This window comes from Oncorhynchus mykiss, chromosome 20 (genome assembly GCF_057628025.1).
Source record: "Oncorhynchus mykiss isolate SJ-2025 chromosome 20, ASM5762802v1, whole genome shotgun sequence".
NCBI lineage: Eukaryota > Metazoa > Chordata > Actinopteri > Salmoniformes > Salmonidae > Oncorhynchus > Oncorhynchus mykiss.
Window position 1 is genome coordinate 724841 of NC_143041.1, and position 21906 is coordinate 746746.

The 21906-nt window shown below is 43.4% G+C and overlaps 2 protein-coding genes across 2 annotated transcripts; both read left to right on the forward strand.

The window, feature by feature from the left end:
- Positions 1-12065: 12065 nt before the first annotated feature.
- LOC149973599 (uncharacterized) lies at positions 12066-13183 on the forward strand. The gene has a single exon (XM_090213212.1). It carries the CDS (start codon positions 12416-12418, stop codon positions 13181-13183), a length of 768 nt encoding a protein of 255 aa, XP_090069338.1. The 5' UTR covers positions 12066-12415.
- Positions 13184-14411: 1228 nt separating this feature from the next.
- On the forward strand, positions 14412-15434 carry LOC149973600 (uncharacterized). The gene is made up of 2 exons (XM_090213213.1): positions 14412-15055; positions 15156-15434. Exons 1-2 carry the CDS (start codon positions 14699-14701, stop codon positions 15432-15434), a joined length of 636 nt encoding a protein of 211 aa, XP_090069339.1. The 5' UTR covers positions 14412-14698.
- The last annotated feature ends 6472 nt before the right edge of the window (positions 15435-21906 follow it).

Sequence of the window (21906 nt, forward strand, 5' to 3'; positions counted from 1 at the left end):
ACCATGTCATTTACTTTCAGAAGGGCCTCTCGCAACATTTCACAACTGCTCATGCCTCACAATTTGCAAGTGATATTAAGAACTCTTGTTTATGTTTTTGTATGGTGAATCTTACCTGTTTATTGTAATATGTTTCCTCCCAGCAGGCCTGCAGAGTCTGAAAATTAAGGCTGCTCCTACAGAATTCCTTTGAAGATCATGAAAATAATGATGCTTTGTTATGCACATTATGCACAGGCATTTACAGTATGCTAAAATTAATTTATCCTAAGATTACCTTTGTGGGACCATAAGTGAACTCCGGAATGCACCAAACCCTATCCATGGTAAGATGGGGAAGAAATGCAGCACTATAGATATACGGGATGCTCTAGAGATAACAGGAATGACTTACAGTCGCGAATGATCAATGGCTGTGGAGTCCTCCAATATGCTGCACTTAGAATTTAGTTGTAGGCGATGTTTGGCGCAAAATAGAATGTTTACATATTGCCATGGAGAAATGGAATGTGTAGAACCTGTTTAATTGATTATGCTTCTATGTCTTTATTTCGTTAAACATTGAACTCTGTATTATGTCATAATGTGTATATGTGTCATGTACTGTCATGTTGTGTCTTGTCTCTGTCCTTTCCCTTCACCCTGTCTCCCTCTGCTGGTCGTTGTTAGGTTACCTTTTCTCCCCCTCTTTCCCCCAGCTGTGCCTTGTCTCCTCCTAACCACCTCGTCACCCCTTTTCCCACCTGTTCCCTTTTTCCCTCTGATTAGGTCCCTATATCTCTCTCTGTTTCTGCTCCTGTCTTTGTCGGATTCTTGTTTGTTGTGTTTCATGCCTGAACCAGACTGTCGTCATGTTTGCTGTAACCTTGTCTTGTCCTGTCGGAATCTGCCGGTCCGTCTGAGCCTACCTATGTTTGGTAATTAAAGAAGCTCTGTTTAAGTTAATTCGCTTTTGGGTCCTCATTCACGCACCGTAACAGAAGAATCCGACCAAGAATGGACCCAGCGACTTCGGATCCTCTCCACTCAGCCGTCGGGATCCAGGGAGCGATGCTAGGCAGACACGAGCAGGAAGTGTCTGCTGCTCGACATGCCGTTGAGACCCTGGCCACCCAAGTCTCCAACCTCACAGAACAGGTTCACCATCTCCGCCTCGATCCACCGGCCACTTCCAGGGCTTTCGAATCTCCGGAGCCCAGAATCAATAACCCGCCGTGTTACTCTGGGGAGCCCACTGAATGCCGCTCGTTCCTCACCCAGTGTGATATTGTGTTTTCTCTCCAGCCCAACACTTACTCCAGGAGCACTGCTCGTGTCGCCTACGTCATATCTCTCCTTATTGGACGGGCTCGTGAGTGGGGCACGGCAATCTGGGAGGCAAGGGCTGAGTGTACTAACCAGTATCAGGACTTTAAGGAGGAGATGATACGGGTTTTTGATCGATCTGTTTTTGGGGAGGTTCCTTCCAGCGTGGATTCCTTGATTGAACTCGCTATTCGCATTGAGCGACGGGTTGATCTTCGTCACCGAGCTCGTGGAAAGGAGCTCGCGTTCTCCGTTGCCCCCCTCTCCGCATCACTACCATCTTCCTCTGCCGGCTCGGGTGCTGAGCCCATGCAGCTGGGAGCTTTCCGCATCTCGACTAAGGAGAGGGAACGGAGAATCACCAACCGCCTCTGTCTCTATTGCGGTTCCGCTGGTCATTTTGTCACTTCATGTCCAGTAAAAGGCCAGAGCTCGTCAGTAAGCGGAGGGCTACTGGTGAGCGCTACTACTCCTGTCTCTCCTTCAAGATCCTGCACTACCTTGTCGGTCCATCTACGCTGGACCGGTTCGTCAGCTTCCTGCAGTGCCTTAATAGACTCTGGGGCGGAGGGCTGTTTTATGGACGAGACCTGGGCTCGGGAACATGACATTCCTCTCAGACAGTTAAAGGAGCCCACGGCCTTGTTCGCCCTGGATGGTAGTCCTCTCCCCAGGATTCAGCGTGAGACGCTACCTTTAACCCTCACTGTTTCTGGTAATCATAGTGAAACCATTTCTTTTTTAATTTTTCGTTCACCTTTTACACCTGTTGTTTTGGGCCATCCCTGGCTAGTTTGTCATAATCCTTCCATTAATTGGTCTAGTAATTCTATCCTCTCCTGGAACGTCTCTTGTCATGTGAAATGTTTAATGTCTGCTATCCCTCCTGTTTCCTCTGTCTCTTCTTCACAGGAGGAGCCTGGTGATTTGACAGGGGTGCCGGAGGAATATCACGATCTGCGCACGGTGTTCAGTCGGTCCAGGGCCACCTCTCTTCCTCCACACCGGTCGTATGATTGTAGTATTGATCTCCTTCCGGGAACCACCCCCCCCCGGGGTAGACTATACTCTCTGTCGGCTCCCGAACGTAAGGCTCTCGAAGATTATTTGTCTGTAGCTCTTGACGCCGGTACCATAGTCCCCTCCTCCTCTCCCGCCGGAGCGGGGTTTTTTTTTGTCAAGAAGAAGGACGGGTCTCTGCGCCCCTGCATAGATTATCGAGGGCTGAATGACATAACAGTGAAGAATCGTTATCCGCTTCCTCTTATGTCTTCAGCCTTCGAGATCCTGCAGGGAGCCAGGTTTTTCACTAAGTTGGACCTTCGTAAAGCTTACCATCTCGTGCGCATCAGGGAGGGGGACGAGTGGAAGACGACGTTTAACACTCCGTTAGGGCACTTTGAATACCGGGTTCTTCCTTTCGGCCTCGCTAACGCTCCAGCTGTCTTTCAGGCATTAGTCAATGATGTCCTGAGAGACATGCTGAACATCTTTGTTTTCGTTTACCTTGACGATATCCTGATTTTTTCACCGTCACTCCAGATTCATGTTCAGCACGTTCGACGTGTCCTCCAGCGCCTTTTAGAGAATTGTCTTTTTGTGAAGGCTGAGAAGTGCACTTTTCATGCCTCCTCCGTCACATTTCTCGGTTCTGTTATTTCCGCTGAAGGCATTAAGATGGATCCCGCTAAGGTCCAAGCTGTCATTGATTGGCCCGTCCCTAAGTCACGCGTCGAGCTGCAGCGCTTTCTCGGCTTCGCGAACTTCTATCGTCGTTTCATCCGTAATTTCGGTCAGGTGGCAGCTCCTCTCACAGCCCTTACTTCTGTCAAGACGTGCTTTAAGTGGTCCGTTTCCGCCCAGGGAGCTTTTGATCTCCTCAAGAATCGTTTTACATCCGCTCCTATCCTTGTTACACCTGACGTCTCTAGACAGTTCGTTGTCGAGGTTGACGCGTCAGAGGTGGGCGTGGGAGCCATTCTTTCTCAGCGCTCCCTCTCTGACGACAAGGTCCACCCATGCACGTATTTTTCTCATCGCCTGTCGCCGTCGGAACGTAACTATGATGTGGGTAACCGCGAACTGCTCGCCATCCGGTTAGCCCTAGGCGAATGGCGACAGTGGTTGGAGGGGGCGACCGTTCCTTTTGTCGTTTGGACTGACCATAGGAACCTTGAGTACATCCGTTCTGCCAAACGACTTAATGCGCGTCAGGCGCGTTGGGCGCTGTTTTTCGCTCGTTTCGAGTTCGTGATTTCTTATCGTCCGGGCTCTAAGAACACCAAGCCTGATGCTTTGTCTCGTCTCTTCAGTTCTTCAGTAGCCTCCACTGACCCCGAGGGGATTCTCCCTGAGGGGCGTGTTGTCGGGTTGACTGTCTGGGGAATTGAGAGGCAGGTAAAGCAAGCGCTCACTCACACTCCGTCGCCGCGCGCTTGTCCTAGGAACCTTCTTTTCGTTCCCGTTCCTACTCGTCTGGCCGTTCTTCAGTGGGCTCACTCTGCCAAGTTAGCCGGCCACCCTGGCGTTCGGGGTACGCTTGCTTCCATTCGCCAGCGTTTTTGGTGGCCCACCCGGGAGCATGACACGCGTCGTTTCGTGGCTGCTTGTTCGGTCTGCGCGCAGACTAAGTCCGGTAACTCTCCTCCTGCCGGCCGTCTCAGGCCGCTTCCTATTCCCTCTCGACCGTGGTCTCACATCGCCTTAGATTTTGTCACCGGACTGCCTTCGTCAGCGGGTAAGACTGTTATTCTTACGGTTGTCGATAGGTTCTCTAAGGCGGCTCATTTCATTCCCCTTGCTAAGCTTCCTTCTGCTAAAGAGACGGCACAAATCATCATCGAGAATGTTTTCAGAATTCATGGCCTTCCGTCAGACGTCGTTTCGGACAGAGGTCCGCAATTCACGTCTCAATTTTGGAGGGAGTTTTGCCGTTTGATTGGGGCTTCCGTCAGTCTCTCTTCCGGCTTTCACCCCCAGTCTAACGGTCAAGCAGAACGGGCCAATCAGACTATTGGTCGCATCTTACGCAGTCTTTCTTTTCGCAACCCTGCGTCTTGGTCAGAACAGCTCCCCTGGGCAGAATACGCCCACAACTCGCTTCCTTCGTCTGCGACCGGGCTATCTCCTTTTCAGAGTAGCCTCGGGTACCAGCCTCCGCTGTTCTCATCTCAGTTCGCCGAGTCCAGCGTCCCCTCCGCTCAGGCTTTTGTCCAACGTTGCGAGCGCACCTGGAAGAGGGTCAGGTCTGCACTTTGCCGTTATAGGACGCAGACTGTGAGGGCTGCTAATAAGCGTAGAACTAAGAGTCCTAGATATTGTCGCGGTCAGAGAGTTTGGCTCTCCACTCAGAACCTTCCCCTTAAGACGGCTTCTCGCAAGTTGACCCCGCGGTTCATTGGTCCGTTCCGTATTTCTCGGGTCATTAATCCTGTCGCAGTTCGACTTCTTCTTCCGCGATACCTTCGTCGCGTCCACCCGGTCTTCCATGTCTCCTGCATCAAGCCCGTCCTTCGCGCCCCCGCTCGTCTCCCCCCCCCCCCCCCCATCCTTGTCGAGGGCGCACCCATCTACAGGGTCCGTAGAATTTTGGACATGCGTCCTCGGGGCCGTGGTCACCAGTACCTCGTAGATTGGGAGGGGTACGGTCCTGAGGAGAGGAGTTGGGTTCCCTCTCGGGACATGCTGGACCGTGCGCTGATCGAGGATTTCCTCCGTTGCCGACAGGTTTCCTCCTCGAGTGCGCCAGGAGGCGCTCGGTGAGTGGGGGGGTACTGTCATGTACTGTCATGTTGTGTCTTGTCTCTGTCCTTTCCCTTCACCCTGTCTCCCTCTGCTGGTCGTTGTTAGGTTACCTTTTCTCCCCCTCTTTCCCCCAGCTGTGCCTTGTCTCCTCCTAACCACCTCGTCACCCCTTTTCCCACCTGTTCCCTTTTTCCCTCTGATTAGGTCCCTATATCTCTCTCTGTTTCTGCTCCTGTCTTTGTCGGATTCTTGTTTGTTGTGTTTCATGCCTGAACCAGACTGTCGTCATGTTTGCTGTAACCTTGTCTTGTCCTGTCGGAATCTGCCGGTCCGTCTGAGCCTACCTATGTTTGGTAATTAAAGAAGCTCTGTTTAAGTTAATTCGCTTTTGGGTCCTCATTCACGCACCGTAACAATATGAGGACGTAGGAGCCCGTCCAGATTCATGACCCGATTATCCAGGTGCATGTTGCTTAGACCTACTAATCCATCCTTGGTTTACAAGTTAAATACATTGTTTATATATGCCTATACAAATCCATCGACCACATCCATTTAAAGCAATGATTGTCAATTGAAATTGTGGTTGTTCTGTTCTCCTGTTGTGCGCCTTGAGTGTTTGTCCCCTTAAGCACATTATTCCAATATTTTTCCGAGCTCTGAATTGACACAATGAACACTTTTGAAAAGATAGTCGGTTAAAAATAAGAGTATGAATGACAATAAACGTATGACTTGGATTGTATGCGTAATAGTGTAGTAAACAGTATCGCTCAGCGCGGGAACTTTTGGTGTTAGGAAAGTTTCCGTTTTTAGCCTCCATGACACGTATCACTTCGTTGTCTTGTTGGTAATAGTAAAAATGCATGACAGTCGGCATTGTAATGGTCTAACAGGTGTTTTTCATTTTGCTTCTCACATTAAACAGACATTTGAGAACGGAATTGCTTACAGTTGTACCTATGATGCAGAGACACACTAAAGCTGTACAGTGTAGTTTGAATAATCAGTTTCAATTATTTGCAGATGAATTCCCTATTATTTACAAATCGAAAGATGTACCATTTGAAATGAATGTGGCAGAACAGTTTAGCATAGAGTTCTTGTGGGTGTCTTCTCCTTCAGTCTTTTTGCCTCCTAGGCCTTGTTTCTCATTACATGGGATTTCCCCAGTGCCAACTTCACACGAGATGGCCGCTGTCTACTGTCATGTGGTGCTGAATGACAGATATCGCTATGCCGATATTGCTGCTGTCCATGGACCTGAAATGTACAATGTACGACCGTCCAAACTTGACCCCACACACAAACACACACATTGATGCCAATCTCTCACACACTTTTGAACATTGCACAACCTGCAACAAAAAACTGAAAGAGCATTTTATTCCGTTTGTGTTTGAATAAAGACCCGAAGAATTCAATCAATGTGTGGATGTTGATTGGACAATGTATATGTGCTTTGCAGAAGTCATTTTTTAAATTCCCTGTAGCGTGAATTTTACTGGAGCATGATCAGATTGCTTTGTTTAAACCAGAATAAAGATTTGGTCTGAGAAACTATGCCGATTATAGCACGATAGCTTTATTTTTATTTTTAAATGAGGCAATGTATATATGACCCCCTTTCAAAGAGTCGCTCATTTATCACTTTCTTGCAGATATACAGTGCCTTCAGAAAGTGTTAATACCCCTTAACGTATTCCTCATGTTGTTTTCTTACAGCCTGAATTCCAAATGGATTAAATTATAGTTTTTTATCATCTCACCCAGCTACAGACAACACCCCATAATGACAAAGTAAAAACATGTTTTAATTTTTTTTTCAAATGTATTGAAAATGAAATACAGAAATATTCACAATACATGTTAGAATCACCTTTGGCAGCGATTAAAGCTGTGAGTCTTTCTGGGTAAGTCTCCAAAAGCTTTGCACCCTTGGATTGTACCATATTTGCAATATCACAATATATACAGTACCAGTCAAAAGTCTGGACACACCTACTCATTTAAGGGTTTTTCTTTATTTTACAATTTTTTACATTTTAGAAAAATAGTGAAGACATCAAAACTATGAAATAGCACAATTGGAATCATGTAGTAAGCATTAACTGTTAAACAAATCAAAATATATTTTACATTTGAGAATCTTTGAAGTAGCCATCCTTTTCCTTGACCACTTTGCACACTCTTGGCATTCTCTCAAACCTTTTCATGAGGTAGTCACCAGGAATGTTTTTCAATTAACAGGTGTACCTTCTTAAAAGTTCATTTGTGGAATTTCTTTCCTTCTTAAAGCGTTTGAGCCAATAGGTTGTGTTGTGACAAGGTAGGGATGGTTTACAGAAGATATCCCTATTTGGTAAAAGACCAAGTCCATATTATGCCAAGAACAGCTCAAATAAGCAAAGAGAAACAAGTCCATCTTTACTTAAGACATGAATGTCAGTCAAAACGGAAAAATTCAAGAACTTTGAAAGTTTCTTCTAGTGTAGTCCCAAAAACCATGAAGCGTTTTGATGTAACTGGCTCTCATGAGGACTGCCACAGGAAAGGAAGACCCAAAGTTACCTCTGCTGCAGAGGATAGGTTCAGCAGAGTTCACTGCACCTCAGATTGGAGCCCAAATAAAAGCTTCACAGAGTTCAAGAAACACACACATCTCAACATGCACTGTTCATAGGAGACTGCGTGAATCAGGCCTTCATGGTTGAATTGTTCCATTGAAACCACTACTAAAGGACGGACGCCAATAATTAGAAGAGACTTGCATGGGACAAGAAACACGAGCAATGGACCTAAGTCTGGTGGAAATCTGTCCTTTGGTCTGATGAGTTCAAATTTGAGATTTTTTTCCCTTCAATGTGTGTGTGTAAAGAATCCAGGGTGTTTAGTTGGGTCTACTCTTCATTATAAAACAATTTGTTGAATGGTTTAAAATCCATCAGAAGCTGCTTTAATTCATGGTGGCTCTGAGTACGTCTCGGGGACAGAGCTTGTTTTGCCAAGGAAAGTGAAAAGGACTGAGGGAAAGTAAACTGGAAAATACATGGAAAGGATCATGGAAGAACCTCAGAGAACATTGCATTTTCAAGATCATGTAACATCAAAATGCATTTTATATTCCTGCCCTGACAGAAAAACCACATGTAACCAACTTACATTTTATGTGAGCACAAATTACATTTTGGTACACAACGTGATCAGATTTTCACATTTGTAGTTCACATAAGATTACATTCAAATATGTTTTTGGAACACTTCCCGTGTTCACATGTGAAATTCATGTGGTTTTTGCCTAAACGCCCTGCAGTTCCACACTCAAGGTTCTTAATGATGCTTTAAATGCACATGTATGATTGATTGAAAACAAAGTAACTAAAAACAGACACCCATTTATTATATCCCCCCCCATATTGTTTATGTATTTGTCTTAATGAATCTAAATGGTATTTTCAACATACTTTAGCGTCAGCAGTCCATAAGGCCAATAGATGGCGCTGTTGTACTGTTGTAGCAGGAGAAACATTAAGTTCAGGCCAAGCGCTCACCATTCTGCAGAATAAGGACCAGAACTTTACAGAGGTAAACTGTGTCTGTTCTTTTACTATTACAGGTATGTAACAGCACTTCAAACGTTCAACTACATACACAATATGTAATAACATGCTATTTAACAACGTTGTCCAGATATTATCACGTTAGGAAAGGTTTTGTTTTGGCTCTGTGTCGAACTGAGTGAGAGAAGAAGGTATTTACATTGAGTGAGAGTATATGTTAGCTTGATGCTAGCTGAGGTAAAAAAAACATTTACGAGTTACAGAGACTATGTTTACTGAGTAGCTGACTTGTACTGGATTTAGTCTAGGAGATTTTTTATCAAGAATCCATTTGTTAGGGATTTCGGAGTTGGTTTTAGATGTTATTGGTTGTTTTGTGTAAAATTGTGCTCACTAGCTGGTAAACTGGCCGAGCACGCTCAGTCTGGTGGACTTTTAGTACATACAGTGAGAGAGAGAGGATTTTCTGGAGGTGCCACTATCTTAAAGCTGAATGTATTGTTGTCACTTTTCTATAGAGGTAGCGGTATATAGAAAAACATTCAGTTATTTATGGTTTCATATATAGGTGTTTCTATTGTATGAATGTGAAATACATTGTGGTTTTCATGTGAAACCAAAAATTTTTGAATTCTGTTTTAGGTAAAGTGCATTTATGTTGTGTAATTTAAAGTGTGCACTTGTTTGATGTGAATATTTTCAAAGTACTTACAAGAAAATAGACAATTGAACAAGAGAAAAAAAACATTCTTCAGAATAAAGAAAGCGCCAGAACTTGGCAGACGTAAACTTGTGTCCGTTCTTTTTACTATTGCAGGCCACCTCAGCTACACATGTACTCTGTCTGCACACGCATCCACGCATGCACATACACACGGACAAACACACACTAATGTTCTCTCTCTTGTGCTTGTCAGCAGTTCATCGTGGCCCTGTCGTTCGCCTCCTTCACCAAAGCTCTGTCAAGGACCTACATGAAGAGTGCCATCACTCAGACACTTTTTCCCTGTCCAGCTCTCTCATCGGACTCATAGACGGCAGCTTTGAGATGGGTATCAACAATAACATTGAGTTGCTTCAGAACTCATGTAGTAAAAACCAGATACAGACTACAGTATGATTGATTTTTCTTGTGGTTCAATCAGAGTCTGCTCTCAATACTGTCCAGTTTTATAGTTGTTCCTATTAATTGATTGACTGGCTTTTGTCCATGACTCTACTGTCAAACCCCTAACATTGTTTTATTTGATGCTTTGTTGTTGCAGTCTAGTATCCAAACTGATATGCCATTTTTAGTAGAAAAAAAAAATGTTTATAATTTGTGATTCCTGACTACTGTAGTGTTGTGGTTTCTTGCAGGTAACCTGCTGTTCCTGGCTGTGGTCAGCCATTTTGGGGCGAAGCTGCACCGGCCCAGGCTCATTGCTATGGGCTGTTTCCTCATGGCTGTAGGATCCTTCCTCACAGGCCTGCCACACTTCTTCATGGGATGGTAAAACAACTGAAATACTGGTTAAACTTGTAGTTGTAGAGATACTCCAATGCGGAGGAAAGTTTCACTTTAGAAATAAAGTAATGTATCCAGTTGTTGATTAATCTCAGTTAACTTCTAACTAAAGTCTTAAGTAATTGGTCAGCTGCTTGATTATGTTTTGGGGCCATACATGTTAAGAGAAGGGATTAACTTGTTATGGCTGCAATCAATGGATCCCGGAGGTCCTAGGCATAATCAACTTCACCAAGCCGCTGGAAATCGAACGCGCCCACAGAACATCAGCGCCGAAACCCCGGCCAGATGAGCCCCCACGAGCCGTATTGATCAGGTTCCTCCGTTTCCAAGACAGAGAGAAGATACTGCAACTCGCAAGAGCCAAAGGGGACATCACCATTGATGGAAAGAGGGTCAGCCTTTTCCCAGATATGAGCGTGGATCTCGCCAGACGTCGCAATCAGTTCAGACCTGCCGCCAAAGCACTGAAGGAGAAGAACATCACCGGCTACCTCATCCACCCTGCATGGATGAAAGTTCAGTACCAAGGCCGAAGCCATCTCTTCAACACACCGGGAGAAGTGCACACTTTTCTCAAAAAACTGAGCAACGTCTGAGCCAGGACGGTCTCTCTGGGGGATAAAATGCAGTTTTTTCAACTCATTTCATTTTCAACTAACCGTATCTTCCCGGGGTGAGTTCTAATACATTTACAGGAGAGTATATTTTGGTTTAGTCCATATCTACTGGGCGAAGCAATAAGTGGGCTTAGGCTTAGGCTTTCCCCCTCATTTATGTTAATCTTTCGAAAAGAGACTCAAGCATCCCTTACCGTGGGCAGTAAATATTCAGCCATAAATATCTATTCACAACGTTTGTTTTCAATTTAGAGAGCTCGCAGGTTTTAGTTTACGCCAAGTTTTAGCTAGTAAGAGCAAGACGGAAAGCGAGCAGCAACGTATCTCTACAAGTGTATTCATGTTTGATTGTTGGGATTGTTGTTTTAGTCTGACAATCGGGGTGGGTGGGATTTTTATTATTTTTTTCTTCCTTTTTTCTATGTTTATTGTTTCCCTCCTAAAGAGACACACAGGTCACTTTTGTGCTCAAACCAAAGTTGAAACATTTCCTAATTATCTGCATATGATAGATTTCTATTCAGTTACATATTTGAAACCCAACCTATGCTTAATCCACTAAAATATGTCACATTCAACGCATAACCTGTCATTATGAAAATCACTGTATTCAAACCTGTGTAGATCAGTCAATTCTTAACTTAAAGACTTAAAACTCAGGATTCTGTAAGTGGCTATGTCAATCAAGACATGTGGTTACTTATAGCTTCCTGTGCCAACCGGAAGTGCCTTTAATTGGGTCACAGTGTTTCGAAGGGTTAAAAAAGTCACATCTCTCCAAAATGTCATATGTGTGACTAGGTAACCCTCCTGAACTGTAAATCAGTCATTTCTCCCAACAGATGTCAAAGAAAAGCTCTCTCTCACACACACACACACAGACACACACACACAGCAAGGATGGAGTGATAAAGTGCGGTGCTTAAAGACACAGAGAGCAGGCAATTGCATTACCATAATCCCTAGGCCGTGCGGAGTTCAACAAGACACCCCACTTGACTGTAGCTCACTTGGTCTGACCACAGTGACCATGCAAAAAAGTAGTCTCATGTAGCAGGCTTTGTCTGCATAAAAAGTAATCTCATGTAGCTCACTCGGTCTGGTGACCGCAGGGACCATGCAAAAAAAGTAGTATCATGTAGCTCACTCAGACCGGTCTGACCGCAGTGACCGTGCAAAAAAGTAATCTCATGTAGCTCACTTGGTCTGAGCATAGGGACCATTTAAAAAAAGTAGTCTCATCAATGTGATTGTTTTTAATGGAGAATTTGACTATGAGATGAGAGAATTTGACTATGAGATGACAATATAGTAGTTTGGGGAGTATTTTCTATAATAGAATGTATTTGACTACAAGCAGAGTAGGGGCCTCATCCTGAGCATTCTCAAATGGAAAAACACAGTTTGATCATGTGCTGACAGAGAGAGAGGGAGGAGTTTGGGGAGAGTTTAAAATGAGAAGAGTGATTTTTTCTAATAGGCTGCATTTCACTTTGAGCTAACAAGGAGATGAGCATTCTAGAGTGGTGAGGAGTGGTTTCATGTATATTTTTGAGTATCAATTAAGCAGCCAGAAGCACTGTACTTTCTTTATTGCTTAAGGGATTGTGTTAAGTTGTTTTATTTACTATTATTTCCCTTTTCAATAGAATAGAATAGAATAGTATAGAATTGTATAGATGGCTCCAGTGCGCTCATGTCCAATATGCTATAAGGTTGTGGTTGGCTTTAGTCAGCACCTTAGGTATGTACACCATGTGAGGAACAGTGAGGAGAGGGTACTCCTCTGTAAGTGGCAGTCAGGCCGTGTCAATGTCAGGCAGGAGCAGTGTCCAGTGTCAGGATGCTCCACACATCTTAGCAGACTGGACCGGCATATAGACTCCCACTCAGAGCTCAACAGAGCACAGAGGAGACAGGTTTTAGAGGACCTTAGGAGACGGCTGACGATGGAGAGGCTGGCGGTGTTGAGGGCATCGACCCCTGACATCCCTATGGCGACAGATTTAGACATTGTGGTAAGGAGAGAAGAGGAGGAGGAGGAAATGTTATGTTCACCTACAGAAGCAGAGGAGGAAGTGGACTGCAAAGAGGATTCCTGCCACTGCCATGCACCAATCCTGAGACTGAAAAAAGCTGTAAAAGAGAGGGATGAGGCACTGCATACAAGAAGTGAGACCAACAAATCCATTAAAGAGGACAACCTTAAGTTGATCTCTGATCTGCAAAGGTTGAGAAAGAAGTACCAGCTGCTGAAAAGGCAGATGGGGATTGGCATGGTGAAGGCCCTCAACTTTCAGGCAGAGTCAGACACAGACACAAATCAAGAGGAGCAGGACCAAGCTAGAGGTTCAGGGGACCAGAGAGAGGAGCCTACAGTGTCCGGGTCAAGCTGCAAACTCATCTTCCCGGGCTCTGCTATGAGTAAGTACTGTTTCTTCAAATAGTGACAAGAGTTTTTGTTTGAAAAGAACATGATAAACCACCTGACTGATTCATGTAGCCTCATGAGATTGTAATTCTAGTCTAAAATGTTATGTTTTTTTGATTAGGTGTGTTTATCGAGGGATTCAGGAAGACCTGTGAGGGCCCTAATCCAAATTATAAGCTGAGTGAAAATTGTGCCTCAAAGGTCAAGAGGGTGACGCAATTTTTAAACTACATGGCGAAGAATGAGACCTACCAGTCCTCTCTCATTTTCCTGACAGACCATGACAAAATAAGGAAGTAAGCAGAATTATTTTTTCTCTCTAGCCTCACAAGCATTAACCAACAATACAGTATTTGATTGTATGATTTGTGTGTGTGTGTGTGTGTGTGTGTGTGTGTGTGTGTGTGTGTGTGTGTGTGTGTGTGTGTGTGTGTTTTTAGATGGGTTCAATTCCTCCAGAAGAACAAGGCAATCACCACAGTCAACCACTACACCTTGACTATTGGTGCATTTCTTAAATATTCTGAGGAGACCCCTCCATCTGGCTGCCGGCTGACCGTGAACCAATGGAGGGGGATCAACCGGTTGATGAAGGGCATTAGCAAGTCCATGAGACGACCAGTTTCCCTTCACCAGATAAAGGTGAAGGACAACAAGGAAGGCAAGGTGGTGTCCAAAAAGAGCCTGCTGGAGTGCCAGTCTCTTGCCAAGGCCAAAATCCCTCAAGTGCTGAGTAAGTTTTTCTCAATCTGTGATGTCACTGTTTTTACACACTTATAGACGTCAGAGATGTATAGAATGCATTATGGAGTGGGATTATGAAGCTGCCTTTTTTTATTTTCATGTTAACAGAAACATTGGAAGAAACAAGGACACAGAGGAATCAGTACAGGTTTTATGGGTACCTGTGTGCCTACTTTACATCCATATACGGCCACAGACCAGGCCTATATAAAAACATGTTGGTGAAAGAGGTGGAGGAGGCAAAATGTGACCAGTCTGGGGTGTACCTGATCAATGTAAGTCTATGAAATACAGCTGGCTGTGTTTATTTGTTTGTTTGCTTGGTTGGTTATCTTTGGGAACAATTGCAGTCGCAGGAGCGTAATGTGTTTTTTTGTGTTTTTTCTCTGTTCAATTTCTATTAGGTGGGGGAACACAAAACAAATCGGGAGTACGGCATGGTCCAGATGTCGCTGACAAAGGAGGAGTACAGCTGGTTTTCCGACTTCCTCAAATTCAAGCACTGTCTCTTAGGGGGAAAGAAGGCCCAGCACTTCTTTTTCAATTCAACAAACACTCAGATGAAGAACCTGCCTGCCTACCTGAGGGAGGTGTGGAAGGAGATGGGTCTGCCCGAATGTCCTTCATTCACTGACCTGAGGACCTCCATTGTCACTCATGTAGGTCAGATTAGATAGGAATCTAATTAATGTAAGATCCTATTCTATTGTTGTCTGAAGTAATATCAATAATATCATATATTTGTGTGTGTGTGTGTGTGTGTGTGTGTGTCTTACAGGTAAAAAACATGCTCCCAAAGGTTGACAGGGAAAGGGTGGCCAACTTCATGTGCCACAACATCCAGACGGCAGACAAATATTATGCCATGAATTTAAATCCAACCCAAGCAAATGAAACCAGGGCACTCTTTGAGGCTGCACTGAAGGGGGAAGATAACACAGTCGCCGCAGAGAACCAGCCCTCCACCTCAGGAGAAAGAAAGCAGAAGGTGAGAGAGGATGCCTCCCTCTCCGACAGGAGCACCACCCCTGAAGAGACCAAGGTGATGTACCAGGAGTCTGGCACGTCCGCCGGTGACTCGGAAGAGGAGGAAGAGGATGAAGATGAGGAACAGATGGCCAGACAACTTCCAGTAAGATCAGCTATTCTGACAGGACACATTTGATTATCAAAATGTACTTGTAAACTATGTAACAGTCAAGTGTGAATTCTGAGATATATCTAATTTCTTGTGTTTGCTCTGTCAGGAGACACCTTCCAAGGTGACCAATCCTCAGGTGGAGATGGAACTTACCCCAAAGAGGAAGCGGAGCATCTGCACACGCCGCATGGAGGTCGCCATCAGCCCCATGCTAGTCTCACCGCTCAAAGTGAGGCTCAAGTCGCCCCCCCACCAGTCCCTCATTGTCACATTAAAAGGGATGCAACAACTAAACTCAAATAAAGTAAGACTAAAAAATGCCATTGCCTCATGGAGGTTAAAGCTACAGGAGAAGGTGCAAAAGAGAGGAGGGGACCCCTGATGCAGCTCGAAGGAAGGGGAGCCGACCAACAACAAGACTTCCTCTTCCAAATAGTCATGTAGATTGTTTTAGACTCTCACATTTATACTGTTCTGATTTTGTTTGGTTTGATTTTCAATTTTGGTGTGCTTGTTTACATTTTAGAAGTGTAAAATGTGTGTAATTTAGTCTAACTGTCTGTTCAATTTTCTATTTTGGTGTGATTCTTTATAATGTAAAGGTTTGTTCTGTTTTATTAAATAACTAGTTTAGTAATTATTTGTGTTGTGCTTTCTTTAAGGTTATATTCTAACTGTCTGTTCAATTTTCTATTTTGGTGTGATTCTTTATAATGTAAAGGTTTGTTCTGTTTTATTAAATAACTAGTTGAGTAATTCTTTGTGTTGTGCTTTCTTTAAGGTTTATATTTAGTTTGTCACTTAATTTGTAAGTGTTAAACATTCACTGTCTTGTGTTGTTGTCTGTGAAGGTAGGAACAAATATTTAGGCATTATTGGCATGGGAATCATATGTTTACATTGGCAAAGCAAATTAAGTAGATAATAAACAAAAGTGAAATAAACAATAAAGTCCTGCTGTAGACTGTACTACTGCTGTTCAGGAAGCACAATTTGAACTAGAAACTTACACAGGCAGGCTGAAATAAACACTAAAAAATAACAAATGGCATCACCGTAATCTCTAGGCCATGCCGAGTTCAACGAGATATCCCGCTTGACCGTAGCTCGCTCGGTCTGAGCGCAGCGACCATGAGAAAAGTAAGCCCAAAATGAAGCCTGCCCCACAACGTCATTTGCTTTTGGGTGACAGTGAGAGAACCGTTAGGTTTAGAAGGACAATTCAACCACAGGAATGTTCCTAACGTCCTTCCAATCCATGCAAGCCTTACCTTGACCGTGTGGCATTAACCCTTAAAAATAAAACAGGGTTTTTTGATCTCACAGATTACAATGACATCTCTCCCCATAGGAATACATTGACAGCTCCCCTAAATTCAACCTGGAGCCTATGTGGGTTAATAATGCCTTATGAACCTGTCTTCAATGCCAATCCATCAGGCCACTATGAGGTCTACCTGTGTCGATTCTAAGCTTCCTGGAGCAACCGGAAGTGGTTAAATTCACCCAAAATGTATTTTGATGTACATAACCTGCAAATGTGAAAATGACTGCATTCAACCCTGGGTAGATCAGTCAATTCTTAACATAAAGACTTTAAACTCAGGATTCTGTAAGAGAATACCCAAAGCAAAATATTTGTTTACCTATAGCTTCCTGTGCCAACCGGAAGTGCCTTTAATTGGTGTCTCAGGGGCTTCTCCTTAGGAGGGATGGGGACACCACCACGGGACAGACCCCACACTCATCGCTAGAGATCGAACTTCAGACTCCCTTCAAAACCACTGAACCCCTCAACACACCGAAAGAGATTACGGTGCACACCCTTAGAGGGAGCCGGAACAGGATAACTCCCTCCACCATCACAGAGACACAGAGGAGGAGGAACTATCCAACACCCAGGGAGAGAGAACAAGTGACGTCAGTCGAACACAGTCAGAAAGAGGAGGTGGAAGAGGCGTTAGATAGAGGAGGATATTACCCCAGAGGCCATTCCTCCTGTTCATGTGAGCAAGAAAGAGCAGAAGGCTTCTGATCAGCCAAATGGCAGGCAGAGGGAGAGGTCATAGTGATTCACACCCACAGAGAGAAAGACAACCCACACAACCTCTTGGTTGAGATGAACCACACAGGTAGAGGCAGAGGGCCTTCAAGGCTAGCCAGTCAGCCTGCCTGCTCTGATCCTCAAGTCAATTGTATATAAATTCATGTTCATTAAAGATTTTTATTCAAGAATTGACAAGTCCCATTTCGTTAAAGGGGTCACCCTTTTCCTGCTACAAACACAACTTGCATATCATCACAGACTAGGCCAAAACGTTAATCTTTTAACCTTGCCTGAATAAAACAATGCATTTTTTATAGTGAGCAAGAGTTGCTCCTTTTCCTTTTCTATGATGATTCAAATATTTGGTTGCACCTCAACTGAACGTTGGTTGAGGGCCCCTTTTTTTTAATTAAAAGCATTAAAATTGTGATGTTTCTCACTTATTTACATAACCTACTCCACACTTGCAAAGTGAAAGTTTATAGAAATGTTCTGAAATTAAGTAGTAAACAGAAGAAAAGCAGAATTGAGTCCAATTATAATGCGAATAATTGAATGGTCTATGGTTCAATCCCATTTCTGAAGGTCTGATGAATAATTAATATTGTTTCTCCTCTTCCTTGTGGCAGGGGCAGCAGCACACTGCCCTCCAAAGATTGCAAAATAATAGCCGGACTGCCCCTTTCCTAGCTCTGCATGGAACTTCCAGTGCCACGTCCTTGGTGACGTGTGGGGTGACATCCGGGATGACCACAGCAACATCCTCTGGAAAGGGAAAAAAGAGGAACAGAATGTGAACAAATGCAAACCGTAGCTTCTAAACACTGGCCAGTTGAAAGGTTCTACTAAGATGTCATGACAAACGGCACCTGTCAGAGTGCTCTCTAAGTCTCTCTCTCTTGGGTGCTCTGAATGGCCTTCCTCTGGCTGAAGCCACAGGGCCAGGAGGAGCCTGGGCACCACCTCCACCACCACCTGAGATGGGCTGAGCAGGTTGCTACGGGGCTCATTGGACTGCTCGCCCAGAATGCTCCTCACAGCTCTTTCCACGGTGCTGTGGACCTTAGGATCGCTGAAATCAACAATAAGGAGAAAACAAAGCTAAACGATGTGCAATGTACTCACTTAGAACACTTTCTTAGTCTGTTTCTGCGTAGTTCCAGATGTGTAGATAAATGGATCAAGTCATATGCGGGGCAGTACATGGAACTCACATGTCAGCTGGCGAGGTGGGGTGCATGGAGCGGCGGAGCTTGCAGAAAGCCTTGTGCTCTATGTTCATCATTTTTAGGCAAGTGTTTACTTCCCAGGCCTGCAGTATGAAACAGGAAGTCCCATTAGTGTAATTTCACAACAGATCTATCCTGCTGTGCTAACTCGTTGTTGAAAGGCTGGTAAAGAGCTCACTAACTTGTAGCATGTCTCTAACTCTCATTCTCTTACCAGCAGAGCGAGGTCGTTTCCCTCCTCCAGTGTTTCCTTCCACACCCTTCAAATAAAACACAGAGTCCTCCAATATGCTGCACTTAGAATTGAGTTGTAGGCGATGTTTGGCGCAAAATAGAATGTTTACATTCTATTGCCATGGAGAAATGGAATGTGTAGAACCTGTTTAATTGATTATGCTTCTATGTCTTTATTTCGTTAAACATTGAACTCTGTATTATGTCATAATGTGTATATGAGGACGTAGGAGCCCGTCCAGATTCATGACCCGATTATCCAGGTGCATGTTGCTTAGACCTACTAATCCATCCTTGGTTTACAAGTTAAATACATTGTTTATATATGCCTATACAAATCCATCGACCACATCCATTTAAAGCAATGATTGTCAATTGAAATTGTGGTTGTTCTGTTCTCCTGTTGTGCGCCTTGAGTGTTTGTCCCCTTAAGCACATTATTCCAATATTTTTCCGAGCTCTGAATTGACACAAGGAACACTTTTGAAAAGATAGTCGGTTAAAAATAAGAGTATGAATGACAATATACGTATGACTTGGATTGTATGCGTAATAGTGTAGTAAACAGTATCGCTCAGCGCGGGAACTTTTGGTGTTAGGAAAGTTTCCGTTTTTAGCCTCCATGACACGTATCACTTCGTTGTCTTGTTGGTAATAGTAAAAATGCATGACAGTCGGCATTGTAATGGTCTAACAGGTGTTTTTCATTTTGCTTCTCACATTAAACAGACATTTGAGAACGGAATTGCTTACAGTTGTACCTATGATGCAGAGACACACTAAAGCTGTACAGTGTAGTTTGAATAATCAGTTTCAATTATTTGCAGATGAATTCCCTATTATTTACAAATCGAAAGATGTACCATTTGAAATGAATGTGGCAGAACAGTTTAGCATAGAGTTATTGTGGGTGTCTTCTCCTTCAGTCTTTTTGCCTCCTAGGCCTTGTTTCTCATTACATGGGATTTCCCCAGTGCCAACTTCACACGAGATGGCCGCTGTCTACTGTCATGTGGTGCTGAATGACAGATATCGCTATGCCGATATTGCTGCTGTCCATGGACCTGAAATGTACAATGTACGACCGTCCAAACTTGACCCCACACACAAACACACACATTGATGCCAAACTCTCACACACTTTTGAACATTGCACAACCTGCAACAAAAAACTGAAAGAGCATTTTATTCCGTTTGTGTTTGAATAAAGACCCGAAGAATTCAATCAATGTGTGGATGTTGATTGGACAATGTATATGTGCTTTGCAGAAGTCATTTTTTAAATTCCCTGTAGCGTGAATTTTACTGGAGCATGATCAGATTGCTTTGTTTAAACCAGAATAAAGATTTGGTCTGAGAAACTATGCCGATTATAGCACGATAGCTTTATTTTTATTTTTAAATGAGGCAATGTATATATGACCCCCTTTCAAAGAGTCGCTCATTTATCACTTTCTTGCAGATATACAGTGCCTTCAGAAAGTGTTAATACCCCTTAACGTATTCCTCATGTTGTTTTCTTACAGCCTGAATTCCAAATGGATTAAATTATAGTTTTTTATCATCTCACCCAGCTACAGACAACACCCCATAATGACAAAGTAAAAACATGTTTTAATTTTTTTTTCAAATGTATTGAAAATGAAATACAGAAATATTCACAATACATGTTAGAATCACCTTTGGCAGCGATTAAAGCTGTGAGTCTTTCTGGGTAAGTCTCCAAAAGCTTTGCACCCTTGGATTGTACCATATTTGCAATATCACAATATATACAGTACCAGTCAAAAGTCTGGACACACCTACTCATTTAAGGGTTTTTCTTTATTTTACAATTTTTTACATTTTAGAAAAATAGTGAAGACATCAAAACTATGAAATAGCACAATTGGAATCATGTAGTAAGCATTAACTGTTAAACAAATCAAAATATATTTTACATTTGAGAATCTTTGAAGTAGCCATCCTTTTCCTTGACCACTTTGCACACTCTTGGCATTCTCTCAAACCTTTTCATGAGGTAGTCACCAGGAATGTTTTTCAATTAACAGGTGTACCTTCTTAAAAGTTCATTTGTGGAATTTCTTTCCTTCTTAAAGCGTTTGAGCCAATAGGTTGTGTTGTGACAAGGTAGGGATGGTTTACAGAAGATATCCCTATTTGGTAAAAGACCAAGTCCATATTATGCCAAGAACAGCTCAAATAAGCAAAGAGAAACAAGTCCATCTTTACTTAAGACATGAATGTCAGTCAAAACGGAAAAATTCAAGAACTTTGAAAGTTTCTTCTAGTGTAGTCCCAAAAACCATGAAGCGTTTTGATGAAACTGGCTCTCATGAGGACTGCCACAGGAAAGGAAGACCCAAAGTTACCTCTGCTGCAGAGGATAGGTTCAGCAGAGTTCACTGCACCTCAGATTGGAGCCCAAATAAAAGCTTCACAGAGTTCAAGAAACACACACATCTCAACATGCACTGTTCATAGGAGACTGCGTGAATCAAGCCTTCATGGTTGAATTGTTCCATTGAAACCACTACTAAAGGACGGACGCCAATAATAAGAAGAGACTTGCATGGGACAAGAAACACGAGCAATGGACCTACAGTGCCTTGCAAAAGTATTCGGCCCCCTTGAACTTTGCGACCTTTTGCCACATTTCAGGCTTCAAACATAAAGATATAAAACTGTATTTTTTTGTGAAGAATCAACAACAAGTGGGACACAATCATGAAGTAGAAGGACATTTATTGGATATTTCAAACTTTTTTAACAAATAAAAAACAGAAAAATTATTCAGCCCCCTTAAGTTAATACTTTGTAGCGCCACCTTTTGCTGCGATTACAGCTGTAAGTCGCTTGGGGTATGTCTCTATCAGTTTTGCACATCGAGAGACTGACATTTTTTCCCATTCCTCCTTGCAAAACAGCTCCAGCTCAGTGAGGTTGGATGGAGAGCATTTGTGAACAGCAGTTTTCAGTTCTTTCCACAGATTCTTGATTGGATTCAGGTCTGGACTTTGACTTGGCCATTCTAACACCTGGATATGTTTATTTTTGAACCATTCCATTGTAGATTTTGCTTTATGTTTTGGATCATTGTCTTGTTGAAAGACAAATCTCCAGTCCCATCAGGTTTTCTTCCAGAATGGTCCTGTATTTGGCTCCATCCATCTTCCCATCAATTTTAACCATCTTCCCTGTCCCTGCTGAAGAAAAGCAGGCCCAAACCATGATGCTGCCACCACCATGTTTGACAGTGGGGATGGTGTGTTCAGTGTGATGAGCTGTGTTGCTTTTACGCCAAACATAATGTTTTGCATTGTTGCCAAAAAGTTCAATTTTGG

Coding starts and splice junctions, on each gene's coding strand:
- LOC149973599 (XM_090213212.1), top strand. CDS start 12,416: ATGGCTCCAGTGCGCTCATGTCCAATATGCTATAAGGTTGTGGTTGGC.
- LOC149973600 (XM_090213213.1), top strand. CDS start 14,699: ATGCTCCCAAAGGTTGACAGGGAAAGGGTGGCCAACTTCATGTGCCAC. Junction 15,056..15,155: donor AACTTCCAGTAAGATCAGCT/ATTCTGACAGGA, acceptor TGTTTGCTCTGT/CAGGAGACACCTTCCAAGGT.